Genomic DNA, 14180 nt, shown 5'->3' with positions numbered 1-14180 from the left:
TTCTCAATCCCAACAAAAAGTCCAAGGGAGCGAAACGACGGGGGAGGTCAGGGGGCGAAACAACCGCAATTCGAAATCAGCGCCTCTAGTGTCAAGATTGGTTGACATTTTGGCAAAGACATGAAAGAGTTCGCAGGATGATCGTCAACACGGTGATTGAATACCTTCTAGCTAATCCCAGCATCATTGTTGCTGGGATTGCACTCTACACTTTGATTGTTGCATTGTCTTTCTTCTTATCTAGTCCAAAACCTGGTCCAAATCCGTTTGCCGTCGACCGTAGGAAGCCACCGAAAGATGTTGAGTTTGACCAAGCACTGCGAGACAAGGTTCTCAAGCAAGGTATGTATAGGCCTAGGGCCTACATCACTGTTAATGTTATGTCATGTTTAGGGGCAGAGATACTGAAGGCTTGTGAACCTGAACGACTGTCTCAGTTATTCATTATTTGTTACTGACCCCAAAATCTTTGTCGAATAAGTAATTAAGCAACATTCTTTATGTTTTTGGTTTCGGACTTGACTTTTTGTAAAAATTCCAGAAAAATTCACCCAGGAGTATTCATCAGTCAGTTGGCCTAGGCCAATCTGCCCCTTAATACAATTAGGGCCTATAGGGGCCTACATTATCTACATGGGACATGCAATGCACGCTGACTGTTCATACCTTTACAAGGATGTACTGTCATCAAATGAGCTGTCGGTCATGAACAACATATTGACTTTTTGTCGCCATGGCCCATCAATCATCTGTACACATGATCCAAGTAATGTTCATTGGGTGATAGTGTATTGCTACTTTCCACTTGACTTTGAACTGCGTTATTTTTTTTTCCTCACGTTTCTAAATGTGATGTCATGACGGTAATTCCCGTTAAAAAAAGTGGCGATTAAACGCACAATCTTCTCATGACGTAGGTAGGCCTACGCCTATGGTAGACGATGTAGACGATAATTTGAATTCAACAATGTACGACCCCCGTACGTAGTTACCAGATATCCAGGGAGGGACATGAGCACGATCTCAATCTCATCTGGGTTACTGACTTGCACTCACACAGTACTATGCACATTCACGGAATTGTGGAAACTTTTATGATGTATAGGCCTACTATTGTTTGACCAATGACATCACAATTCATGTACCGGCATTTATAATTGAACATTATTTACTGTCTGTCGCCATGGTACTTTGTGGAAACTTTGCAACAGCTGTAGCTTTTGCAACTGCATCCCTGAGACCAATTCCAAGTTTTTAATATTACATGATGTGGTGCGCGATATATCAAGAAGAGAACATTGTTGACCTTGTTTTTGTATTGTATGTATTGGTTTTAAATGGAATCTAGACTATGAACTTTTGACTTTTTGTGCCAGGTGGTTCTTGCTATTGTCAAAACAAATGTATGGATAATAGATTGCAATCTGTTCAATGATAAGTCGTGTTATCAGCTGTAATAAATCGAGGTCATCTGTGCCATAGACTTTGTCTTAGTCAATTAGTGATAATCATACAGATGATACCAAATTACGTGACTGTAAAATGATTGTTTTTTAACCCTTCACTGTCCTTGGCTACTGATGTTATTATCAACATCAATGTTTTGTGTTGGTGTCAAAACATCCCTTCCAAAGATCACATGGTTCACCGTTCTCATGCACTCATGCAGATACTTGTGATATGGAAAGGTTTTAAGTACTGCATTTGAGAAAATAAGCTCCCCCAGTTTCGTGTTCAAATTTGATTTAGTGTCTTTTTAGTGTTCTTCCTCGCATGATTCTTCAAATTGCTAAACATTTCTTTATGTCCCCCAGGGTTCAGTATGCGTAAAGTACCAGAAGATCTTGATGCTGTGATAATTGGTAGTGGTATTGGCAGTCTTGCTACAGCGTCCTTGCTCTCCCAAGTGGGTAGGAAAGTTCTCGTCCTGGAACAGCATGACCAGGCGGGAGGCTGCTGCCACACTTTCATTGAGAAAGGCTACGAGTTTGATGTTGGTAAGTTGGTGAAAATGGTGTTTCCAGAGATTTGAAAAGTCATGGTGAAAGAAAATTATAAGATGTAAAAGGGCATGGGCCTTCTAGAATAAACAGATAAACTGTCCTGTTGATGAGTAAATAAATGTTTTTGACTTTGAGCGACTTTATTGAATTACAGTGTTCTGTGTTACATTTGACTTTATGCATCACATGCGGTAACTATAGCAGTTAAATCTTGAGCTACTATCACTTAATGTGACACAGCTGATGGTGACAATATATCTTTCAAGGTATTCACTACATTGGGCAGATGTTTGGAGAGACGATGACCAAAATCTTAACTGATCAAGTGACAGGAGGTCAACTAGTCTGGGAGCAGCTTGAAGATGCTTTTGATATTGTAAGTATTCTCCCCTAATTGTATCTTATCTCTTCTTCCTGCTAAAAATCTATTTCCGACCAAAGTGCATGTAAATGTGTATTTGACTCTATTTAACTTTCCTTTCAAACAACTTTTCATAGCCTACTTTATGTGGCATGTGACCTTAGGCTGTCTGGTTGCAGATGAGTGAGACTAATGGTGTAGCAAATGTGGCATGTGACCTTAGGCTGTCTGGTTGCAGATGAGTGAGACTAATGGTGTAGCAAATGTGGCATGTGACCTTAGGCTGTCTGGTTGCAGATGAGTGAGACTAATGGTGTAGCAAATGTGGCATGTGACCTTAGGCTGTCTGGTTGCAGATGAGTGACACTAACAGTGTAGCAAATGTGGCATGTGACCTTAGGCTGTCTGGTTGCAGATGAGTGAGACTAATGGTGTAGCAAATGTGGCATGTGACCTTAGGCTGTCTGGTTGCAGATGAGTGAGACTAACGGTGTAGCAAATGTGGCATGTGACCTTAGGCTGTCTGGTTGCAGATGAGTGAGACTAACGGTGTAGCAAATGATAACCACATCCGGTTTACCTCAATCCATATCCACTTGTAGTTTGTTTCAGAAGTATATTTTGCTAATCAGAGATTTTACCTTTCTCACCACAACAGGTTGCTTTGGGGGACCCAGCCAAGGCACGAAAGTATGAATACCGCTCAACGAAAGAGGGCCTCCGTGCAGGTCTACTAGAAGCCTTCCCCAAGGAACAAGAGGCCATTGATAAGTACCTCAACATGTGCAAGGTGTGTATTACCATTACCCGGGCTGGCCTTAGTATCTGGTCAGGCCTAGGTGCTGACTTATTTGATAGAAATCAAAAAGTGCAATATCATGAAATCGTGTCAGAAATGTTGACTAAATATTCTTTCTCATGTAGGACATCAAATTGAACAGTTCCATGGATGCCATACTGAAGATGTTACCAATGTGGATCGCTAAGATTGTGGTGAAGACTGGTATCTACAGCCTCTTTTCTAAGTGTTTCCACTACCAAAACATCACCCTGAAGGAAGCTGTCGACAAGATCACCGACAACGAAGACCTGAAGGCTGTTTTTTCGTACAACTGGGGTGACTACGGTATGTTGCTTGCCTATTTTTATAAACTGGACAAGTGTGCTGTGCATGATGAATTTCCCCGGTACTAACAATGATGGTGTCAGAGCTTGTCAAAAATTCAAAGTTTGCAGTGTTTCTTTATTGATTTTAATCACCACCACAGTCGGTAGAATCCAGACTTTGTATCGAGTTGTGTATGCACATACCAGACTCATTCATGTGCATTCCGGGTGCATCCAGGTACAAAATCTGGATGTATCTTGGAACTGCTCATACCACAGCTCTTATTTGAGTTCTCCTGGCATTTGAACATTTTATCATTTAGGAACCCAGCCAAAGAAGACAACAATGGCCATGCACGCCGCTGTCCAGAATCACTTCCTGAATGGCGGGTTCTATCCAAGAGGTGGTGCCAGTGAAATTGCACTCAATATTATCCCGATTATTGAGAGGAGTGGTGGACGTGTGTTCGTGCGAGCTCCTGTCAGCCAAATTCTGGTGAATGAGCAGGGAAAGGCGTGTGGTAAGCTTGTTTTCTCTTTCTCTCATGATCGTTTACAATTTTTGTTGTTGTCTGAAATGCATGGTTTATCCCAAAGAGACAACATGTAGAGTCCCTGTTGACTATGTTGCTAATCAGACACCTATCTAAAGGACAGTACTCGTTCTTATTCCAGGTGTACGGGTAACTAAGTCTACCGGTGATTTTGATATCAAGGCTCCGATTGTGATTTCTGGTGCTGGTGTTGTCAACACATTCCAGTATTTACTTCCTAAGGAAATTGCTACCAAATCTGGTGAGTTGACAGCTTCTTGTTTGATCTTGCGTGACACTACTTGGTAGTAAGGAATCTCATTCAAAGGACATGCCAATGAAGTGAAGTGGCTTGCCTAAGATCACAAATCTGGCGATATGTCCCTGTCGAGTTTCAGACCCACAGTTTTCAGACGGCAAGCCTCCACACCGATAAAAACCACTACGACATCCCTACCCCTACCAAATTTGGCACCAACCATACATGTAGATATGCTTGGGTGGCGTGGTACTTTCATTGAAGTTCAGGCCATTTTGTATCATTTAAACCAGGGTAGATAGAATAGAAGAGTTTCATTTGATCCAACTTTTATCCATAATTCAGCCATATACAAACTCCTGCAAAGAAATGCTGTCAAGTCTGGTATGTCCATGATATCCGTTTTTGCTGGTCTAAAGGGCACAACAGAAGAACTGGGTCTCAAGAAGCAGAACGTATGGGCATTCAATAGGTAAGAAAGGAGTGATTTCCCATCTGAAATAAAGATCATTTTGCCTTACTAGTGTCAGTTCTTGACAAAATTCTTCTGTGCAGTTGAGTACATAACTGTGTTGTACGGTCATATGCTACTGTTGATTTTTTGATTTAGAATTGTCATGGCCTGTGAGTGTGACATATCTGGGACCTCGTGGCGTATTGAAATCTATGTTGGCAGAGAGAATAATATCCTTCAATGTGCTTGGAGATTGTACCTCAGGCTCCCCCTCCCATAACCAGGTAGTGTTTTGTCTTGTAAACTCAAGGTTATATCTTCTTCAGTTCTGACCTGGATGGTGAATTTGATGAGTTCTGTGCCAAGACGCCAGAAGATGCGGTGAAAGGAGATGTTCCACTCATGTTTCTGTCGTTTCCTTCAACCAAAGATTCCACATGGGAGCAGAGACATCCAGGTAAGTAACACTTAAAACTTCTAGGATTTTGGCGAGGCGGGCTTAGAGTACAGAATCAAGACTTAAAGGGTCACGGCAAACTGTCAGAATATCAGCCTGTGACTCATCGGGTGTCAACAAAGGTACATCAGGTTACATCAGTTGGTTCTAATGGGTGACCTGAAGAAGTGGTGAAAGAAATCAAATGTTTTGTTCTATCTCTTCTTAAGGCAAGTCAACAGTGGCGATTGTGACCATTGTCCCATGGGAATGGTTCAAGCAGTGGGAGGTCCAACAAGTGAAGAAACGCTGTGAAGAGTACGAGGACCTGAAAAATGGTATTGGCCGACAGATGTGGAAACAAGCTTGTCTCATGTATCCCCAGATCGAGGACAAGGTAGGTCGCTTTGGTGTGTTACTTAGTCACTACTAGTGTTATCTCGATAAAGGCCATTCAGTGGTGTCGCATTTCACTCTGGACAACAGTATTTGATCATTCGGGTTGTCCGGGAGGGGGGTTGGAAGACATTTGACGCTCTGCTCTCAACTCGATATCTTTTTTATACCAGTAATCATTCTTGGTTTTAGCTGGATTACTTCGAAGTTGGAAGTCCCCTTTCCAACAAGTACTACATCGGCTCACCAAAAGGTGAGGTGTACGGTTTGGATCATGACAAGGCCCGATTCGGCTCACCTGAAGTTGCCATGACACTGCGGCCAGACACCGATGTTCCTGGCCTCTTCTTGACTGGTAGGTTGCGAGTTCTATTTTGAGTAATCTCTCCAAAAGGATTTGAACGTCTTTCCAAGTGCATTTTACTTATGGCGAGTTGTTATGCATCAGTGATCGTCAGTTTTGTCACAAACCTCTGCTTTTTTTATATTTTTCGAGATTTGGGTGCAAATGCAAACATTAACCGCGCTAAAATTTAAAAGTGTTCCTCATCATTTGATGTAACCTTTTGCCTAAATCATTGGTTCTGATTCCAATGCTCTTGCATTTCAGGTCAGGATGTTCTGTCGTGTGGGTTCTCCGGTGGACTCCATGGAGGGCTACTCTGCGCAGGAAAAGTTCTCAACAGGAATTGTTTTATGGATCTAGTGAAGTTCAAGAAACAACTGAAACAAGCAAAGGATAAGAAACAAGAATAACTGAGATGCATGTGTGAAAATACACGAACTTTTTGATTTGCGAACATTACCTGGTTTACGTTACATGATTTGCTACAATGCAGCAGCTGGTTGTAAATGATTTTTGGAGTGGTAGCTTAATATGGGTCAGTAGAATTATGTCTTATATGAGTTTTTGTGTGTTAGTTATTTGTGCTTCCTAAAATTCAGCTTATGAAAACTCTCCAAAATAACTTGAGATGAAAAAGAATCTTCGGGGTTCAAGAGTACAGCATCAGCTTCTAGAGTGCCAAATTTGTTCATGTCGCTGAGTAGAGGAAAGGTCATTGCATTTATATTGTTATTACTGGTCTCTACTGTAAATGCATAACTGTAAAGTTGCAATTTTGCAAAAGAAAAAAAAATGGCAGCGTAAATTTCTGGATTTTTAGGTGACTGCTTTTATTACTCTTGCCAAATTTGTAGTTGAATGAATTTTTACACCTCTCATTTATTCACTTGCCTGCTCAAATTTTATCACTTCTCATTTGACAATCAAATGGCTTAGCATTGCCTGTTCGACAGGTTGTTCCCCGAGTTGAGTTCAGACTATTCTATGAAGTTCTAATCATTGTTCAATTTTGCTCGCATTTCGGCATACTATTCGTACATTGTAGTTATCCAGGTGTTCAATATTTTTATTTGAGATTTTGTTCCAATGAATTCACATTGCTTTGAAGTTCTAGTCCGCCCATTTTTCATTGAGGCTAATTTTTAAAGCAGTTTAAAAGCACAATTGATCTTTAGATAAAGCATTTGGTCAGGATGTGTACTCATGTTTTAAAGTGTAAGGTTGGGTGGTACAATTACCACTATGGCTATAATTGTACCGCTTTACTTTTCATATTCAAGCTTTCTCGGGAAGTGCAGTGGCAATGGTGGAGCGTCAGAGTCTGACCTAGAATTGGAAGGTTGTGGGTTCAAGGCTCTGCCAGTGCCATCCAGTACTTCCATCTGTACAGAATGGTGTCTGAAATAGGTTTGGGAATGAATGCAAAGCACTTTGAAACTGTCCAGTTGTCCAGTGTAAAAGCACAAAATAAGAACTTGCATGTTTTTTATTTTTCTAAGCTATGATTTTGATGTTAGTTTTCCTTGAGTCTTTGTCTTTGTGGTGTTCAACTCTTTCCGTCATGATGATTTGTACATGCATCATGTACCAATATTTCTTTATCAAATAAAAACAGATCAGAATCTATGTGTTTGGCCCTTTATTTCATAAAAGAATGTGCCACATTTAATGCAGATGGCTTGTGTGATCAGTGGCATTGTGGTGTGGGGAGTCTGGCTCATACATGTACATGTATGTACCGGTACATTGTAATCAGGAAGTTGTGCATTAGTCTGTCAAAAGGATGAGAACTGTTTTGATCGCCTTGTCCTCGAGCATGACTGGACATCTGACGCTGCCCTGGCCGTACGACACATCAGGTTGCAAATGAAGCCACAGACACTGCATCAGGCAGATCTTAAAAGTATGTACAAAGAATAACAACTTGTAAAAGCAACTATCTCTTTTATTGCATCAAACGTACAATTGTTTTAAAGTACATGTATACAACATGATAGGAAAATTGATCACAAACATACATGTAATTTAACCATTTCAACTTCAGCACCGACCAAAAAAGCTTTAATATTTGGACCAATGTCATAGGTCTGTTCCATGTCACCACTTTATGGCTTCATGCTCAAAGACCAAGGATCATTATCATTTTGTTGGACTTAGCCATATAACTCGGGGTACGGTAAATGCATATGTACCCCTGTACATGTACATGTAGAATGCATACGTACAGTACAATGTGGTCCAAACACGGTATGTCTAGTCCAAATACATCAAATCAAACGTGGCATCGACATGACAACGATTTTACTTCCGAGTACGCGTGCACATCTCCTTGAATCTTTTCCGCATCAAAATGAAGAACGAGCGAATATTATTTGTCTGATTCAGTTTGTGCACAAGATTGCTAAGGTCGTCAACTTTGGGTTCACAATCTGAAACTGTAGAAGGAAATAGAGAGAGACACAAGAAGATGAAGTTTTGATTTTAGCAGTGGGTCTGATGGACCGCCTAATTTCAGGGCGGGTAATGGTTGCACCCGCGAAAGCAGCATGGTTGGAATGTATTTACTCAATACTTAAAACTGGAGTAGTGCAATGTACTGTAGGGACTGACAAGTGATGATAGCGAGGTCAAATAGAATGGAAACAACCAGTTTGGGACCAAAACTAGTGTCCTCAATGGAGAGGGTGTCTTTATTAGAGAGGTGTCCACTGAGGGAGGTTCCACTGTAGTTACCTTCATAAATTCTATTGATGACAGCCATGTTGAATACAAATGGTGTAGTTGGGTCTTTCTGATCAATGTTGGTGATGATTACTTGAAGTTTATACACTGAAACGAAGACAGATTGGGTTTGAAACTTGAAATTTGGCAAAGTATGCCAAGGAACATCATATGAAAAAGTGATGGACAGTGACTTGAAATACTGGTTATCTGGCCAGGTCTTTCATGACAGTGTGGATTCAATATCATGAGTTCTTTCACTTACCAGGTCCAGGGATTTTTATAAACAGTATTCCCATCTTTTCGCGACACCATTCCATTGTTTTCTGTATTGCCACTATTTTCTGCTCGTCAGATTTTTCCTTTTCCTCGAGCGCTGAAAAATAGGTGATTTTTTCGTTTATCGCTATCACTATCAACAATCCTTCATTTTATGCGCCTACTTTTTTGTGATCGACCTCTCTTTTCTCATTAGAATAAATTATTACACTTGCCATTAGGCTTGGCTAAGACACTCAACCAGTAAATCAAATGTTAAGTGATTTGCCCAAGGTTTCATCCAAGGTACCTCTGTTGAGCCTAGTACCAGAGCTCTATTGATTACAACTACAACTGATCCTGTATGCTGAAAAGGCCCCAACAGCAGAGCCAAGTTTTTGGTCTTATTAAAGTGGTACAATTGGACACCAAGCCATGTCAGCTTAGTTTTGGAAGTAGGTATCAACTGATCTGTGATAAAATATAAGGTGCTTACCTATTTTACTCGTCTCCACTTCCAACTGGAGCACCTTGACCTTTTCACCTAGCCTCTCCTTCTCAAGGAGAAGCCCATCTGTCTCCAGCTTTATTGATACAATGGACCCTCGCAGATCATCAATGGCATATCCTCCTTCGACTTTATCTGAAAACCAAATGTAATGGTCAGTAAGTTGAGTTGTACCCATTGAGTTGTACCCTACGGTCTTGTGCTCCCACCTCAATTTGCCACTGTGACAGCTACAGGCAACTTCATCTCATCTTCTGAGGATCATCTCCATGTGTTGCAGGGTCATCTACATGTGCTGCATGGTCTGCCTGGTCATCACCTCTCTTGTGGGTTTTATCTGAGAACCATCATCTATAAACTTGTCTACAGTACTACTGGTAGTACTCACCCTTGTCAAGTGCAGACATCTCATCTGAAAAAGGAAGACGTTCCTGCAGCTGATGTCTACTAAATATAGGGGAGAGGCGATTTGTTAACCCAACAAAAAGAGAGTGTGTCAGGTGTTGAATCAAGGACATAATGTGTAATGATCATGACGTTCTCTAGCCTAGGTATCAACATTGCCATGATTAAGTGGATTGGTGCCTTGCCTGTCAAGTATAATTCTAGTCTGTTACTTTGATGACCTCACCTTTTCTCAATTGAAGTTCAGCTTCATTTCTCCTCTTTATTTCTTTATAAGCAAGGAGTTTCGCTTCCCACTGGGTGACTATGTTGTTACGACATTGTGCAAGATTTTCTTTGATTTCTGCCAACTCCACTTGCAGTTCTCTCCGCATTACTTCACCAGATCCCGCCATTTTAAAGTGGATTCAAACCTGAAGGAAACCATGAATACATAAAGACGTATTGTGTTTTGGGTGCCATAAAAAGACCAGACGTGGTGACAATAGCCGATTGGAGCATGTTGGGACATGGCGAAACTGAAGTTCACTGAAAATTACACATGCATTTTGTACATAAAATCTAAACAAGAATTCTTTGTTGCATTTCCATCAAAGCCCAGAGCTTGGCGACAGCAATGATGAAAGCGTTTCATATCTGTAATAAGATCTATTAATCACGACTATGACTCTGGATCTATATCAGCAGGATTATCAATGTTTTTGTTCTGCAAAAGTCATAAAAATTCAAACAAACCGCGGAAAGTTTACTTTTGGGGTCAAGGTCGAGGTCACCACAAAAAATGTATCCAATCGGCGATCGATATGTTTCCAAAACAGATGACGAACTACACTAAATATAATTACGTCATCATCAAAATACACAACGCCATTCGAATTTGATGCAATCTTGATCAAATTTGTCCTCATATTCTTGTGATTACTCACTCATTTAGACGTGGCCAGTGAATAATGGACGACCAAGACGTTATAGCAACCCTAAAGATCCTTATTATAGGAGAATCAAGTGTAGGAAAGTCGAGGTATTGTGAAATTCAGAGGTTCTTGTGATCGAAAAAGTTCTAAATTCGGAAGTAAGAATTAGGGAAAAAAGTGGACTGGAAACCATAAAATAGGCCTTTTTGAAATAGCAATGATAAAGTAAAAGATATGTTTGGCGAAATCCGATTCCACACGTCCGAATCCTGTTCCTTTGCCGCGTCTGGCCTGATAGCACTGGCAGTGATGCATGCTGCTGATTGATGTCCCGTCGCCGTTGGGGCCGTCGGTGGTGCCGTGGCGTGTCGTGTGAGCCTATAGAAAGTTTCAATGACCTATATCTCATGGTCTGGCCTGTTCAGGGGTTTGTCAATGGGTGTTTGTTTCAACCAAATAGCAAGATGATGATAATAATGGTATTGGTATGATTGTGAGCAACAACGAAAGACGTTCGGTCAGTTAGGTGTGTATTACAATCACAATAATTTTAAATTAACTCAACTCTGCACATTCTATTGTTTAAGTTGTTAAATTTTCTTCCAGTCTACTGTTGAGATTTACCGATGATACCTTCGATCCAGAACAGTCTGCTACAATAGGTAAATAAAATCTGACATTTCTATATGACACAGAATTATGGCTAAGGCATAGTTGCAAATTTTTGTTTTTTTAAATGCATGTTCAAGTCTTGAAAGCAAAAAATGCTTAGTCTTATTGTAAGAGACACCTTGTTAATATGTTGCAATGCAAGTTGCAAGCCATGTCAAAATCGTCTCATAAAAGTCTAGTGGAAGTCATAAGATCAGCATAAGTGCCATGATACGTAGCGTGTGGTGGCGCATGGCGTGGAGTCAGCACAATATGTCATGTCTAAATCATGATTTTTTTGAATTTCAACAATTCTTCTTCTTCAAGGCGTTGATTTCAAAGTAAAGACAATAACGGTGGATGGCAACAAGACTAAGTTAGCAATTTGGGTAGGCAAAAAAATATAGATATCCTTCACAGTGTTTTCCAAAATGAGGCTGATGACAACAAGCATACTTGTAGGTCTGGCAACGCTTCTGAGGTGGAGTCAAATCAAGAGTCAAATGCAGAAGACAGTGATCATCTGAAATGCTGGTGCAAGAGTGAACTTTCAAAAACATTTACTTTCTAAGCTGGATGATCAGCATATGCCTGACTTTTTCTTTCAAGAAAATGAAATTATGGCATTTTATTGTTTGGTCATCAAGACTTGAGGTACAACATGTTCATTGAAGAGGGCAGAAGCCAACAAATCTGAGTGAGACCACACTCAGTCTTCTAACAGCCAATACATTTCTTGTTAGATCCTGAAGTTAAGGTTTTAAACTTAGACTGGTTGACCTATTTTACTTTCAGGATACAGCTGGACAAGAGCGGTTTAGAACTTTGACCCCAAGTTATTATAGAGGAGCACAGGGTGTTATTTTGGGTGACTATTCCAATAAATATTTACTTGGTACATTAGTCGTTGCTCCTGAATCCCGATGACATGACTCTGTCATGACCTACTCCCCAGGATCTAGTATGTAAATCCTATTCCTCTTTGAAGAGTTTTTTAGAAAGTTGATGCTCAGGATTGACATTAACTGGAAAACATTGAATGGCGTATAATGGGTGCAGTACATGATGTTTTTGTGTCATCTATTGAAAGTGAAAGAAGTAAGAGATATTTAGAATGAAATTTCGTCACCATGAAGATAGAGGAATGATAATAGATGGCCCTTATCTCCCTCAACTGTTATCTGAATTTAGCCTATTGAATTTCAGTTTATGATGTCACCAATAAAAAATCCTTCCAAAAACTCGAAGCCTGGCTGAGTGAATTAGAAACGTTTTCTACGAAACATGATATTGTCAAAATGTTAGTTGGGAACAAAATTGATGTGGTAAGTACATGTTATATTGTTAGTGAAATATGAAAGAATTTCAGTTTGGCACATTGTTTGTTTTCTTATAGAAAATGAACTAATTGATTACGTCTCGAGATTGACCCAACCCTTGGGGTAGGCTAGCAGAGTTGACAAAAAGCCTAGATGTGTACAAGATTAGGAAGTTTCTATAACTTGTAATTTTTTATTGCAGGATATGAGAGAAGTATCACGTGATGAAGGGTTAAAGTTTGCGAGAAAGCACCACATGTTATTTATAGAATCAAGTGCAAAAACTAAAGAGGGTGTACAGTGTGCGTTTGAAGAATTAGTAGAAAAAGTAGGTATAATCTTTTTCATTTATTTGAGAATATAGTGAGCCTTCTCGCTTTAGTATCCACCTACCCGAAATGTTAGGAGAGGTGTTTTACATATTACAGACAATAGATTTAGGGCGAGCCTTACAGTATCTATGTGTCTTTTAGGTTACTGTGTCATTACCCCCTGAAAGCATCCACGGCTCTTAAAATGACTCAATGATGGACAATATTACTGTCTGTTTTCGATGCTTTAAAGATTTCCCATCATTGTTTCATTGCAGATTATTCAGACACCTGGTTTATGGGAAACGGACCAACGGGGCATGAATCTGAAGGGTCAAGGTCAAGGGCAAGGAGGATGTTCATATTGTGTTGTCTGAACTTGGTGCTAATCATAATGAATAATTCATAGGACTAAATTGACAGCATCGGTTATCGGTGCTCAAAATGATGTAATTTATTCCAATTTTTTTATTGAAGGTCCGTAGGTATTTTGAATTTGTAATGACAGAGTGGCGTAGTGGATCAGATCGATGTTTCAAATCAGGACTCGGTTTTCAAATCAAATTTGCTGGAACAGAGTCGTAAATCTTTTGCTAGCCTTGGCATAGGCACCTGGTTGAGGAAGTCCCATTTCAAGGATGGCAATTTTAAGTGGGTTTGGTGTCTTCTTTGACAGAGGTGGAGTCTGTTGCAAGCTACTCATGTTTCTCACATGGTGGGATATTTTGCTTGCCATGAAAACACATGTGGATCTGCCTCTGTCTTTCTTGGGTAGGCCTACTTTCTTCGGATGTCTACTGGCTTTACTTCACACTGTTGTATCTGAAAATATATTCTGTGTCTATTGAATTCGAAATATTTAGGCTTTGATTGAGAATGTTATCAGGAATGAATTAAACTTGTTTGATGTAATGCGTACGTATTTGTATTATAAATTGTATATAAATTGTACATAGACTTTTCTTTATCATGCTGGCGCATGCATTTACTTTGCTTTCTTTGGAATGGTAAGGAACCATCTTGGACTTGCTTGATAACACAATATATACTGTAAGCCCGGAAATACTTGCAGCGCTTTTGTTTTGCAAAAATTGCTACCGGTACATGTACTTGGGCATATTTTTAATTTAGCGCTTTTGACTTCAGTGTCACCTGGTGGAACTCTGACATCTGTAGTGTAAAATGATTCGTACCATGT

The 14180-nt window shown here is 40.0% G+C and overlaps 3 protein-coding genes across 3 annotated transcripts; 2 read left to right on the top strand and 1 right to left on the bottom strand.

Annotated features, from left to right (window-relative positions):
* The first annotated feature begins 101 nt into the window (after positions 1 to 101).
* LOC135500518 (all-trans-retinol 13,14-reductase-like) lies at positions 102 to 7521 on the top strand. The gene is made up of 12 exons (XM_064792040.1): positions 102 to 342; positions 1815 to 1997; positions 2270 to 2379; positions 3023 to 3154; positions 3289 to 3490; positions 3795 to 3992; positions 4147 to 4266; positions 4609 to 4735; positions 5044 to 5174; positions 5384 to 5550; positions 5742 to 5904; positions 6160 to 7521. The coding sequence occupies exons 1-12, from the start codon at positions 138 to 140 to the stop codon at positions 6303 to 6305; spliced, it is 1884 nt and encodes a 627-aa protein (XP_064648110.1). The 5' UTR covers positions 102 to 137; the 3' UTR covers positions 6306 to 7521.
* Positions 7522 to 7843: 322 nt separating this feature from the next.
* LOC135500697 (kinetochore protein Spc25-like) lies at positions 7844 to 10194 on the bottom strand. Its single transcript, XM_064792313.1, has 6 exons — positions 10014 to 10194; positions 9771 to 9794; positions 9371 to 9517; positions 8882 to 8992; positions 8629 to 8724; positions 7844 to 8330 (listed from the first exon to the last, which is right to left on the bottom strand). The coding sequence occupies exons 1-6, from the start codon at positions 10180 to 10182 to the stop codon at positions 8197 to 8199; spliced, it is 681 nt and encodes a 226-aa protein (XP_064648383.1). The 5' UTR covers positions 10183 to 10194; the 3' UTR covers positions 7844 to 8196.
* Positions 10195 to 10647: 453 nt separating this feature from the next.
* LOC135500288 (ras-related protein Rab-18A-like) lies at positions 10648 to 13894 on the top strand. Its single transcript, XM_064791645.1, has 7 exons — positions 10648 to 10808; positions 11308 to 11363; positions 11680 to 11741; positions 12148 to 12220; positions 12559 to 12677; positions 12874 to 12999; positions 13261 to 13894. The coding sequence occupies exons 1-7, from the start codon at positions 10738 to 10740 to the stop codon at positions 13357 to 13359; spliced, it is 606 nt and encodes a 201-aa protein (XP_064647715.1). The 5' UTR covers positions 10648 to 10737; the 3' UTR covers positions 13360 to 13894.
* The last annotated feature ends 286 nt before the right edge of the window (positions 13895 to 14180 follow it).

This window comes from Lineus longissimus, chromosome 16 (genome assembly GCF_910592395.1).
Source record: "Lineus longissimus chromosome 16, tnLinLong1.2, whole genome shotgun sequence".
Taxonomy (NCBI): domain Eukaryota; kingdom Metazoa; phylum Nemertea; class Pilidiophora; order Heteronemertea; family Lineidae; genus Lineus; species Lineus longissimus.
This window is presented reverse-complemented; position numbering and strand designations above follow the sequence as displayed.